This window comes from Acartia tonsa, chromosome 4 (assembly GCF_053477335.1).
Source record: "Acartia tonsa isolate MP-2025a chromosome 4, ASM5347733v1, whole genome shotgun sequence".
Classification (NCBI taxonomy): Eukaryota; Metazoa; Arthropoda; class Copepoda; order Calanoida; family Acartiidae; genus Acartia; species Acartia tonsa.
Window position 1 is genome coordinate 23,570,934 of NC_137263.1, and position 13,634 is coordinate 23,584,567.

General features: G+C 32.2%; 2 protein-coding genes across 22 annotated transcripts in view; one reads left to right on the top strand and one right to left on the bottom strand.

Moving 5' to 3' along the window:
• The window catches only part of LOC145316484 (innexin shaking-B-like), a 62,136-nt gene that overhangs the window by 36,192 nt on the left and 12,310 nt on the right, over positions 1 to 13,634 (top strand). The gene's annotated exons all lie outside the window — the stretch shown is intronic.
• On the bottom strand, positions 580 to 13,220 carry RhoGDI (rho GDP-dissociation inhibitor). Of its 21 annotated transcripts, none has more exons than XM_080157052.1 (5): positions 13,049 to 13,220; positions 12,485 to 12,645; positions 11,495 to 11,580; positions 2,238 to 2,535; positions 580 to 669 (listed from the first exon to the last, which is right to left on the bottom strand). In XM_080157052.1, the coding sequence occupies exons 1-4, from the start codon at positions 13,185 to 13,187 to the stop codon at positions 2,322 to 2,324; spliced, it is 600 nt and encodes a 199-aa protein (XP_080013178.1). In that variant the 5' UTR covers positions 13,188 to 13,220; the 3' UTR covers positions 580 to 669; positions 2,238 to 2,321. The 21 variants fall into 21 exon arrangements, with proteins under 21 accessions (XP_080013178.1, XP_080013175.1, XP_080013167.1 ...); XM_080157049.1 differs by having other exon boundaries at positions 580 to 868; XM_080157041.1 differs by having other exon boundaries at positions 580 to 910.

Genomic DNA, 13,634 nt, shown 5'->3' on the forward strand with positions numbered 1-13,634 from the left:
TCTTATTAGGAAATGTAAGGTATAACCCATAATGAAGACAAGGATGACAACATCCATAAAAGCAAAGCTATAAAATCAGAAGGAAGGACAAACGAACAATAACTCTTGTAGGTAATAAATTGTCATACCTCAATAAGCAAAACATAATTTGTAAGTCTGAATTAAATTGCACATAAATTTTTTGCAACATTGCTGAAATACAATATACAGTTAAAGGAGATTGGATTATAGAGATGCTTCGCTTATAATATTTACCTTTTTGTTTTAGCAATCTTAATCCTAAAATCAGATGAATAGGATAATAACATCGTACAAAATTTTGCTGTCAAAAACTTAAAATTCAGCACGTTTTAAATGAACGTACAGACTTTCTGGTAACTATTATAAAGTTGCTACGCTTCCTAAATCATAATCAACTGTTAAACTTAAAAGGAATCATCATACAATGTTTGAATTTTATAGGACAATTCTAACATGTCTAAATCAACTAAAAAGAGCTAACCTACGGACGGACGGGCCCTAATTATAGAAAAGCTTCGCCTTTAACAAGTTCTAATACAAAGAAAACTACGAAATGTATAACAAACTAAAAATGTATTTCATGGAAAGGCAATTTAGTTTTTGAATCACAATCAAGTAAAAATGCCATGGAATTTTTTCACTGGTTATCTTTGTAATAAAAGGGATAATTTCAAATACGCATAGTTCTAATAATAATTTGCTCAAAAGAAAATAGTTTTTCAATAAGTTGAAAATACCCCAAAAAGAAAAGTAGAATCTTAGTATAAAGCTGTTTATAAAGCCAACGAGTTTGATAAAGAAATTAAAACTTAGATAAAAATATAAGTACGTATTAATCATCATAAAACTGAATAAAAATAGGAATATTTGAATTAGGTAGGTAGGTATACTGATTTTACATAGATTTAAAATCCTTTTCTTGGTGTCCGAAACCGCTGGATTATAACCGGTTCTACGCCATTTTAAAATCATGTGTAGCATCGTATTACAGACAATTCTCCACGAATATCAAAATAAAACTCATAAGATTAATACCTACCAGTTCTTTTAAGCCCTCGGACTTATAAAACTGGTTTAATCTTCTTATTTTTCATTTTGATATCTACGGAAAGCTGTCTATAATTTGATACTACAAATAAATAATAGTATTTATAAAATTTCTTAAATTCTTAAGTTTTTTTTATGTGCGTGGTGTGAGTGGGTCCCAAGTTTATAAGAAGATTTCAAAATAGGCTAAAATAGTAAAGGTATTAGGAATTCCCAGATTTTTAAACCTTTACCGGAGAGATAGGTCAACAATATAAATAAAGAAAAAAATTTCTATTTTGTTTTTTAACTTCATTCTAGAGGAGATAAATTGTAGCCCCAAACCTTCTTTAAGTACCTAATATATTTTTTAAGCATGCATGGTAAGATGAAAGTATTTTTAGCCCCCCCCCCCCAAAAAAAAAAAAAGTTTTGTAATTGTTTTTTTTTTGTGTGAGAATAGGTGAGCTGGGTTGGTGTGTATTTATGTTCCACCAACTTCCTTCCAAATTAACACTGTCAATAATTCATGGGCTCCTCAAATTATCAAACTTTCGCTCTCTCTCCTCCCTCACTCTCTCTTTCTCTCTCGCTCTCTCTTACATTTTAAAAGAGATTCTTCTTATCTTCTCTCTCCTTTCTATTTTCTCGTCTATTTACATCCCCCTCCCAGATTCTTAGAAGACGGATAAATCAGGAATCTAAAGGGATAAGACAATGGTCGATATATTGATGTACATCCACAAAGTTATCCCTTTTGTAGAGTAACATTAGTGGTTGAAACATTTGTACACTCATATTATGGAACAAACTAATAATAATTAAATAACAGTACCCAAAGTTGTTATTATAAAACTTTGGGTACCTGTGTAATAAAGAGCCCAATATCCCCTTCCTCCCTGCAGATATATACTATATATATACTATATATATATATTACTACACCTTTCCAACTTTGAAACAAATATGTATGTACCTACAAATTACATCACCTTTACATTACACACAATTAATTTACATTACATCTCACGCAATTTAGGACAATGAAACAAATGGAAGTAAATGTCAATGCTTGTTAATATTAATGCAAAATTGCGAAAATGTTAACTACTAGTTTATTTTTAGCTTGCAAAAAATGTTGCAAAATATTTGATCATTTATACTAGGTACCTAAAAAAAGGATTTTAAACCCTATAATATCAGCATTTATAAAGTAAAATTACAAGTATTTTTGGCCGTTTGAAAGAATAACATATAGACAGAGGGCCATTAGTTTAATCATCCCAATCTTTCTTAATTTCGATGGCCCACTCCCACTTGAGGTGCTCGTGCTTGTCGTCGTCCGTGAACATGGAGGAGACCTTGTACTCTCCGCGCATGAGCATGCCGCTGGGCGCGTCCATGGTCTCCGTCAGAGTTGTGTAGGGCTCCTTCTTGGGCGCGTAGGATCCCACCATATGCTTCAGCTTGTCAACTGTTACATGACTCCTAAAACAATTAAATAAATTGTTATGTATAAATACTAGCGTTTTCTCTTGGGAGGTTTGAGATACCAACCTCAAAATAGTTATAAACCTTCTCTGGACCTACAAAACGCTTCTCCATAAATACCATATCAGCAGTTAACAAGATCCTTTGCTACTACTTTATATATTAGGATTCTAAAACTAAAGGATTCCATTGAAAGGGGACAGCTGCCACCCGAGAAACTTTTAACTATCCCTCTCCTAAAAAAAAATACGGAATATGGAAAGAAAACGAAGTAACGGGTTTCGTCGTATTTCACAGTAGAATTTGAAAGGTTATTTTAGGTTAGGTTAGTTAATGATTGCCCCGCAGCAGGGTTAGAGCCCCCTACATGGGCTAGAAAACTACTGTGAAAATACGACAAAACCCGATACTTCGTTTTCATTCCATGATCCAAAAACACTGCAAAACAAGTATAAACTGCTTAAAATGCAGACTCAAATCCCCAATAAAAAGATGGATATACTGTTACATAATATTATTATATGAAAATCAATATCTATTAGCATGTCTGGTGAGCCAAACCCCACGGGGGATAAACAAAGATTTTATAATAAATGGATGTAGAAAATATGAGGATATTATGACAGGAGAAAAAATGTCAACTTATTGTGCAATTTCCCCTTGCTTTTATTGGTCGGGCTGTTTACCCAATAGGAGGGGAGGGAATGAAATAAAGAAGGGGGATGTGTTAGATTGTTATTCTAACCCGCTACAGAGTTCATTTTATTTTATTTTATTTTTAGAACATAAAAATCTGGTGTAAGATCCAAGTATTAATATATCCATAGTTCAATATTATCCTTTCATGTTAGAGGAAGCAAAAGTGGCTCTCTAAAGTTAGAATCTGAAAGCATTTAAACACACAAGTGGGGCAGACAACTCCTTTAATTAGTTGGCAATCCAAATTAAAAGCTAATCCTAATATGTAGGGTAAAGTTTATGATTATAAGTGATGTATATTTACTGACAGTTATTAACAACACAATGCTGCATACACTCACAATACAATTTTAACTGGCCTACATATGATTCTCTACTTTGGTAGTGTTTTCAGATTCAGGGGGGGAGGAGATATTGTACTTTGAATTACACTGGTTCCCAAAGTTTTATAACTACTTATCTTGTTCAGAGGCTCAAAAACTTGGAGTAATTTTCTATAACTTTAATTAAAACACTTGGAGTGTTTAATATTTAAGGTGTAATTTTAAAATATCATTTTTGGGCATGTTGATTAAATTGTCTGTTGTCTTATCCCTGTATGCATACTTGCATAAAGTTAACCTTCCTTTTCTAAAGCACAGCTTTCCTACAATTAAACCATCTTAACAAGTTCTGTGATAACATTAAAATATTAATTGAGCAAGACAATTCAGACTTGAAAAAAATAGTCCTTAATCAAAGAATTTATATTTTAGGAATAGCTTAATCGAAGATTGAAGTATCTTTCTTGAAAAGAACAAAACATTATATCATCATTAAAAGGTCTATGGATGAAAAAGTAACTCATGTAAAGGGTAAATGGTTTTAGTCTATTTATTTTCTAAATTAATGTCTTGGGGTTATTATTTAACTTGCCCTCACTCTCTCTCGACCTCAGTGCCCCTTTATACTCGAGGCGAAGCTTCTAGTACTATTTTAACAGAGAAACCGCAATTTTCTTTCTAAAAAATATCTCTAAATGTTTGTATATAAAAATGTATCCTAATATTGTTACACTACATTGCACAGCAGCCCAGCCCCTCCTTTTAATCACATAAAGATTGATTTCCTTAATTTCCCCTCTCATCTCAAGGGTTAATGTTCAGGGAAACTAGGATAGGACAATGAAAGATAAGTAATAAATCTTCTCTTAAATTTGCATGATTCTGCATTTAGTAGATTTTTATTTGGATGGTGAAGATAAATTAAAATGCCAATGTACTTCCCCTCCTTAATAAACAATTCTTTAAGGTTAAATAAAACAAGGACAATGGCGCCAAATTGTAGCTTTGAAGAGAGAAATATCAAAATAAGCACATAAACAAAAGAAAAGCTTTTCTTCGGCATGTAGTCATAGACATTTCTTCATAGAATGACCTAGATATATTATATTCAGATAAAAAATTGGCCAATAAACGCATTATTTCATGTATACAGACAAACTTACGGACGGACAAAGGGATCAGCCATAACTATGGAAAAGATTCGCTTTTAAGAAGCAAAATTCTAAACGAGATAAAGAGAAGATAAGACAAAGGACAGACCAACAAGTTTGACTTGAAAGTAGCTTTGCTCAAAAAATATTTATTAGAAATCTCCATTCTTAAAAGAGGGAGGTCATTTTCTAGTAAATCCCGTAAAGGTGTGTGTTATAAGGCCTAAAAATAGTTTTAGAACGATAAGGTGCTCTATATATTTGTATTCCCTATTGAATAGAACAATAGGGAAATTTTTTTTTTTTTTTGATAACCGTACCTGGAATATCTTTAAAAAATACGAAATTTCTATCAAACGCTTTGTTTGGCTCAAACTGACAAAAATTAAAAAAAAATATAATTATAATAATAATGTTTTCTATAGGTATAAGGTAAAGGTTAAGAACAATCTATACCATTAAACAAAGGAAGAAGTCATTCTTTACAGGTTGATTTGTTATAATTATATTTTTTTTATTTGTGTCAGTTTGAGCCAAACAAAGCGTTTGATAGAAATTTCTTATTTTTTAAAGATATTCCAGGTACGGTTATCAAAAAAAAAAAAAAAAATTTCTTCCCTATTGTTCTATTCAATAGGGAATACAAATATATAGAGCACCTTATCGTTCTACTACTATTTTTAGGCCTTATAACACACACCTTTACGGGATTTACTAGAAAATGACCTCCCTCTTTCTCCTTAAATTAACACCCCTGAATAGTTTTGTCAACCCCCCCACCCCCCCTATAAATTTTCCCCCACTTGCACACTATTCTTGATTCAGTGTTGTGGTAAATTGAAGCATGGGGTGATTACAGTTTAGACAGATCCCAACCATTAGGCAAATTGGCAATAATTAATCTTCGGGGGCCGCATGTCACCAATCTCAATTAATGGCTGATAGTGGCAATTATGCACAAAAAAAAGGATAATATTACTTTTGGCTATTTATGTTGCATTATTAGTAATGTATTATTTTTCTTTATGAGATAAAGAGACACTTTTATTCTATTCGTCATATTTAAACATGGATAGATCAATCAGAGATAATTTTTTTTGTACATAATATTAAATACTACCAAGTAGAGTATTTTTTAAATACCTATTAGGAGCTATGAAAATTGATCCACTATGGATCAAAATCCATCTAATTTAATGGCTTTGTGTAAAGCCTTAATCAAACCTTTAATTTTAGATTTTAATAGATTTCTTTTTTGAATAACATTACAAATGTAATAATAATATAATATTAATAAATCTATCAAAGCGTGATATCATTAAAACTTGTATTAAGTTCTTTCTATTCATGTACATTTGAAAACAAGGTTATTTCTTTTTTCAAGAAAATTAATGTTTTCTTGTATAATTAATAAAGCTTGTCATATTGAACCATTTATATTTCAACAAATTGCAAAAAGGCGTTATTTTCTTTACTACAACAATGTAATAAAAATTAGCAGAGCTGGATCTTTAAATCATTTTAGTGGTGAGCCAGATCGGGGTGAGCCAACTTTCTACCAATGAGAGCACAGCATTTTATGAAATGCCGCGCTGTGATTGGCTGAAATTCGGCTCACCCCGATCTGGCTCACCACTAAAATGATTTAAAGATCCAGATCAGAAGTTTTTTTAACCTATTAAAGAAAAAAACGTTTGAACACTTAACTTAATGAATCAACCAACCAAAATTCACTAAAATCCCCAAAGTTTTTAAGCCAACGAATAAGAAAACGTTATTATAAAACTTTGGGGACTACATTGGGTAATAAAAAGTACATTTTCCCCTCTCTCTCAATGTAATATATTTTATTAGGTGAAAATTTTTTCTTTTACACTCTAAGATTTACTGGGTATGTAAGCTATTCTCGTAGGAACTAAATATATTCTTTTCTTCAGTGAGTATGTGTATGTGTATGTGTGTGTAAGTGTATACATATATGTATGTGTGAGTGAGTGTGTGTGTGTGTGTAGTTTATATGTGCTATACAATATTTACAAGTTAGAAACTCAATAAATTACACCTATTACAAACCAAGCAAAAATGGCTACCAATTAATCTATACAAGATATTGGAGATACCTTAAATAGGTATCTTTTTTTCCTTATCTTTGGTATTTTATTATCAAGTAATATTTGGCCTTTGTGCCGACTTTAAATTTGGTTTTAAATATCAGCCAATAGCATCATAAATATTAACACAGATATATCGCTACAAAAGAGCAGAAAGCAGATTTTAATGCCAGTTAAAACAAAATCCAATATATAGGCATTGAGGGAAAGGTTTTATTATTTTCCATTGTCCTATCACCTACATGCTGTTTTATCTAATAATTTTAATTATGTAAAATTCTTGTTAAAAACTTCACCGCCAGGAGCCCATGATATTGATGAAAAATGTGAAACCTGTCGAGACAAAATATTCACCAGTTTAACTTTATCTAGTTTATATAAGGTGAGGCTGGGTTAAAATTCACGCGTAACCATGCTAAAGGGATAGTTTCACGAAATGCATTTCATTTGAACTTAATTTAGTGAACCGCATAATTTTTGCTAATTAATGGGTTAAATTATATTTATATGGCATATATTGGAAAGAATTTCAATTTTCTACCACGTAGTTTTGAAAATATCAAGACATGAAAATTGTGATTTGTTGAAACTGATTTAATAATTGTAGGTCTATTTTTTTGTATCCCTTATTTAAAAACTAGGTTGGATTACTAATGTTTTAAAAATAATATATGCTGTTTTTTCACCCCCCCCCCCTCATGACTCCTCACTTTTTAACAATAAAATACTTAAAATACATAGTCATACAACAAGTGAAATAAATATCCTTTAAGGAATACTTCTTTCTTTTAAATACAAAATAAAATGGGGGTGTGAACATCAGAGAACTAAAGGGATAAGACTCCTAATAATGACCAACAAAATTACCCCTTCTGTAGATTACAATTAGTGGTTGAAACGTTTGAACACTCTTCTTAATGAACCAACCAAGTCCCTAAAGTTTTTCAGCCAACAATGAAGAAAACGTTGTTATACAACTTTGGGGACTAGTGTAATAAACAGCCCTATGTCCCCTTCCTCCCTGTGTGTACCGACATATTTCTGTCTGACAATACATTTCAATATAAATCTTAAAATTGATTTGTCATGTATGCACAGAATATAGATTTCTTTCTTTTTCATACATTTTAAAAGTAATGCAAAATCCATTTTTTTTATCTTGTTTTTATCTTGTCTGAAGCTTAATAACTAATGAACCGATTGGGTTCTCTATTTTAGAAAAGCTTCACATAGGTCCTGTGATAGTTTAAGGGTAGTTATTTTATTTTCAGACTTAAGTGTTGGGTTAGTTTAAAGCTATTTTTCTAGCGCCCCTCTGTTCCTTCGAATAAATAGCCACTAAATGCTAGGGGCGTGACTTAGATTATAGTAAATAATAACTATATAGGTACCTACCTTTATTAAAATCATCCAAGAAAAAAAATATATTTTGGATGTTAAGTAAATGCTAATAAAATATTGAGACGGCGTAGAACTTTTCTTTACAAAAATGTCACATCTATAATACAAAGTAGCTTGATGTCTGTCCGTCTGACCGTCTGTCCGTCTGAAGCTTAAGATCTCAGTAACCGCTGAACCGATTGGGCTCTACTCTTCAGGGATTATACCTACTGGTCCTGTGATGGTTTTAAGCTATTTTCCTGGGGGGTGGGACACCCCCAACCCCCCCAAAAACTAAAAAAACCACCCCCCCCCAAATTTTTTTTTTACATTTTTTGTAAAATCTCAGTAACTGCTGAACAAATTGGGCTCTACTCTTCTGGGAAAATACATACTGGTCCTCTGGTGGTTTTAGGCTATTTTCTAGGAGGGTGGGACACCCCAACCCCCCTAAAAATAAAAAAATCCCTATTTCCAAATTTTTTATTTTTTATTATTTTTGTAAACAAAAACCAGTAATTGGGTTGGGGGAACCCCACTGCACCATGGGGCGAAGCCCCCATGAACCCCTTTCCCCCCCCCCCCAAAAAAAAAAAAAATTTCACCAAAAAAATTTTTGGGGCTTTTTGTAACTTTTAAAAATTGACATCTTTAAAAAGTTGTTGCAATTATAGTTATTAAATAAAATTTACAGAGGAGAGTTTACAATTTTTGTTTATATGTGGTCCAATCAGTGGGACTATCAGAGCTTGCGCCGCATACAGGGTACTCGCTTATGCTCACCCCGTGCGAGATATACGGTGAACAACCCGGGTTTAATTTTTACGAATTGAAATTTTTGTGCAACCTGGGTTTAATTTTACCAAAGAGTAATTCGGCAAAGAATAACTTTTTTAAAAATATAACTATAAAATTATTCTGGAGGGTTGACTTTCCATTACCTCATGGGGCGAAGCCCCTAGAGGCTAGGGGCGAAGCCACTAGTATAATTTAAAGGAACACTTCATTTTTATCCTATATTATATAGATTCTTTGCTTATCAATTCAAAAATGTCATTTTTTAGATCAATAGTAAAATTCTTTACGGACGGAACTACCCTAATTAAAGAATCACTACGCTTTCATAATTCTTTTCCAAGACAAAAACCTATTATTTTGTAATCAATGTTAAGTAATCCAAGATGCCTCAATGTCACTATTGACCTAATCAATCCTGACAGCCACACTAGCACAAAATGTCTTTCTTACCAGGGATCTAAAGGGATAAGACAATGGCCGATAAATTGATGTATATACCCAATGACACACAAAATTACCCCTTCTCTAGATTAAAATTAATGGTTGAAACTTAATAAAGCACCCAATCAAAATTCAGTTAAAGTCCCCTAAGTTGTTAAGGCAACAAATAAAAAACTTACTGTAAAAAATTGGGAACTTTTGTAATAAACAGCCCATTGTCCCCTCTCCCTCTCTGATTTCTCACAATTATATTTCTAATCTCAGAATATTATTAAGATATGTATAAGTAAAAGGGAAGAATAGATAAAATAGTATCAGCTTCACTTTGAAGTAAATTACTGAAATATAAAAAGGAGGAGTAGGTTGTGCTAAAAATAATGCTAATGTGTTTTAAGTTAAAAACAGTAGAAAGCCAATAAAAATTTAAGGTAACTTTTTTTTAAAAAAATTTTGTCTTTTCAATAAGAAATACACAATACACATAGTTAGTGAATATTACCGTTCTACTACTATTTTTAAGACTTAAAACTCACACCTTTACGGAATTTTAGCACAACCTACCTCCCCCTTAATTTCAGTTTTGTTAGACCGGGCCCTCAACGCCAAAAATATATATCATCAAAATGTAATATTCTGTGGCGAAGAAAAGTTTAGAGTAGATGGACTGGAAAGTAAGTATGCAGTGTACTTTATTTCAAAGGATATAAAAACTACTAAACATGAATAGATAATACCTAGGTAAAAAGAATTTATATTCCCTACAACACAAGTAAATTCACGAAGAAAAAAGAAAAATTAATCCTTTAATATTGTACAAAATTCAATGTTATAAATGTATTTCTTGTTGGCTGAAAGAAAAGTTGGCATATGGAAAAATAAAATCCCATACTATGAAAGAAATTCGAATTTAAAGATTCGATTCTTTGCTTATGTTGCAAAAAAGTTGTCTGCTCTAAAAAAAAAACAAGAATAATAATGTTCTTAGGAGGGGTATCAAAATGTTCCCATTAGTGCCGAGCGCCACTTTTATGGGCCGATCGAGCTGTAAGTTTCAGGGAAGCTTTATAATGGTCAAAACGGAATTCGTATTTTTTTGTTTTGCTCTAGTGGCGTGCACAGGAAAGTTGCAAAAAAACCCGGTTCGGCTTGGCCATAAATACCAACCAGGCATTAACACCCGTTTTTGGTGCTTTCCCCCAGTTTTAAAACCCGGTTGACCTGTATAAACCCGGTTATTTTGACCAAAAATCGAAAAATGTAATTTTTGAACGCCAAAAGTGAGATGAACACTTTTGGGAACTTTGATACGATCCGTAATTGAAAACTACACAACCTCATGTAATCTAAAGAGCTACAAGTATAATACGAAGCGATTTATTTCAAATTTAGTGTTTCGGCTATAGGTGCCGCCGTTTTCGGGTAAAAAAACCCGTTGCTCGAAGTTTTAAAAGACACACACTACAAAAAAAGAACATATAAAATTTGGATGTTACATATCAGAAAACGAGCATAAAACTATTGGGTGACATCTATAGAGATTACTAGGGTTATTAGGGTGGCTCAAACCCTTACTAATGACGTAAACTGTTTTTTTATTGGTTGAAAAGTTAAAACCGGGTAATAAAAACCGAAACCGAGCCGGGTTTTAAAATTTTCGGGTATTTATGGCCAAGCCGAACCGGGTCATAATAGGGCGTAAAAAAACGATTAAAAAATCATATAAAAAATTATAATTTGAATAAAACGAATTCACAAATAGATGTACTTGTCAATAAACATTAGATTTCACAAAAAAATCAGCGACTTTACTATAAAAACAAAAAAGTTAGAAGGGTATTTTGAATTTTCATGATTTTCAAATTTTGTTGAGCTATACCAGCAAACGGAAGTAAGCTAAACTGCCTGCTCCAGGGGGAAATGAAAGTCAGGGTAGTAGAGGGGGGATTCATTCTGAGAATGATGCAATTATGAAGCCGGAAACCGGTTTTTTTCCATTTTTCGGAACCGGGTTTTAGTGCCCGGTTCGGCACTAATGGGTTAATATAATACTCACTTAATTGTTTTCTGTATGTACTTGAGTCCCGTGATGATTTCTCTTTGAACAAGAAACTCTATTCTGATACGGAATTTGGAGCCCTCCTGAAACACAATAAAATATAGGTTTTACTTTCCAGTATGACTTAGAAACCGATTAATATCCGTTGGATTAGAACCGGTTCTCAGTCGGTACTAAAAAACCTTCGGCAACTCGGGACTAACAAAACTGGTTTTAATCTTATAATTGTACATTTTTAATATCCGCGGAAAGCTGTTTATAATACAATGCGATAAATAACTATTTTAGTTTATTAGTTTTATGTTATGTCTAGTCGAAGGAAGAGTTTGGTAGATTAGAATCAATAAACAGTTTAGAGAGAGAAATAAATCTCTTTTCAGTTGCCTATAAATAGGTTGGTGCCCCCACAAATAAAAAAATTCTCCATCGAAAAGAATTAATTCTATTTTTATTTCTTGAGGAAAAAAATAGGTAACCTTTCACAGTAAGGTTTATATAACTTTAAATCTAGATGGTATGTCGTTTTTTTTACTGAAATATAAAAACTTATTGACCTAATCTTAAAGGGTTCTCTGAAAAGAAAAAAAGAGAAGTATGTCGAAATCGTCTAATCTAATTGTATTATTGTTTTTAATACCTACTTGTACATTTATATTTTTTGGCCTACAACGCATTCTTTCAAGTAAAAAAGCTAACATAAGCGATTTTTAGCAAAGTAGAATTGTGAAAAGGGTGGTCTTTTCCTGTCTAATTGTTGGCATTCCTAGCATCTAATTCAAGAGGCTTTCCCAATAATTTGATTTAAAAATATAAAAAACTGCTCTTGGCGAAATCTATAGGTAAAAGGATTTTTCTTTGGAGGGAGGGGTGGGCTGTGATATTTGTTTATCAGTTAGCGAGATCCTTCAGAACAAACTGACACACATCCTGCTACTTTTCTCATTGCAATAAAAATATTGAATAGGTATTTTAAAATGTTTTACCCACCTTGAGTGTGAATTTTTTTGTTTTAATTTGTTCTAAGTTTTCAGTAAGATCCATACTAACATCAGGTCTCCCCTCCACAACAAGAGAAAGCTTTTTAAGAATGAGAACTCTGGGGTCGTTCTCATCAACGACAACCTTGCCAGAACCAGCGGCAGCATCACCTGATAAAAAGTTATTTAATGACAGCTTTCCGCGGATATTAAAATGAAATGTCATAAAATCAATACCAGTTTCATTAAGCCCGAAGGACCAGATAATAAAACTGGTATTGATTTTATGATTTTTATTTTGATAGTCGTAGAAAATTGTTCATAATACGATGTTATACATGATTTTTGCGGCATGATTCCTTGACAACCCTTTGGAATAAATTTTTTTCCCAGATATATTACCCCTAATAAATTCTAGGTAATTAAAACTTAAAATGATTCAAAATCATTGGTTTTGCTTTAAATTTGATACAATATGTACTTTTAAAAAAATAAAAAAAAAAGTTGAGTCAAATATCCTTTACCTTCTTATCAAATTATATTTTTAAATATTTAATAAAAATTAAATTCCCACCCAGCAGAGTTTCTGTGTAGGTTTTGAGGGACTGATCCTCCTTGCCAGCGTTGATAATATCATCAATAGTTAGTTTAGCTGGAGCCTGGAAGTTTTCATCATCAGAATCAACTACAGGCTGGGGATCTTCGTCAGCCATTTTTTCTGAAAAAAAGTGTTTTTCATAAGAGTTACAGAAATTTTTTAATTTTCAGTGGCGCTTCTATTTATAGAGTGGCCCTTAATAAAGAGATATAAAAGTTGGTTTCACTTGGATGTTGTACCAGATTTTGATGTTATCTAATAATTTGATACTCACAACTGGCTAAATTAACAATATAACATCTATCATACCCTCCTATTGGATGAGCGATTTGACCAATAAATGAAGAACGACTTTGGTAGGAACCAAAATTGACCACTAACAATATATTTTATATATTCAATATATTTACAATAATTCCAAAACATAATCATCGTATAAAAGTAACATGATGTTTGTATACATTCTGGCGCCTTGTCTGTACCTGAAAATCTTGCTAACCACTGAACCGATAAAGCTATTATTTACCGTGAAGATTCTTAGGAGTAATATAGGATCGAGAAT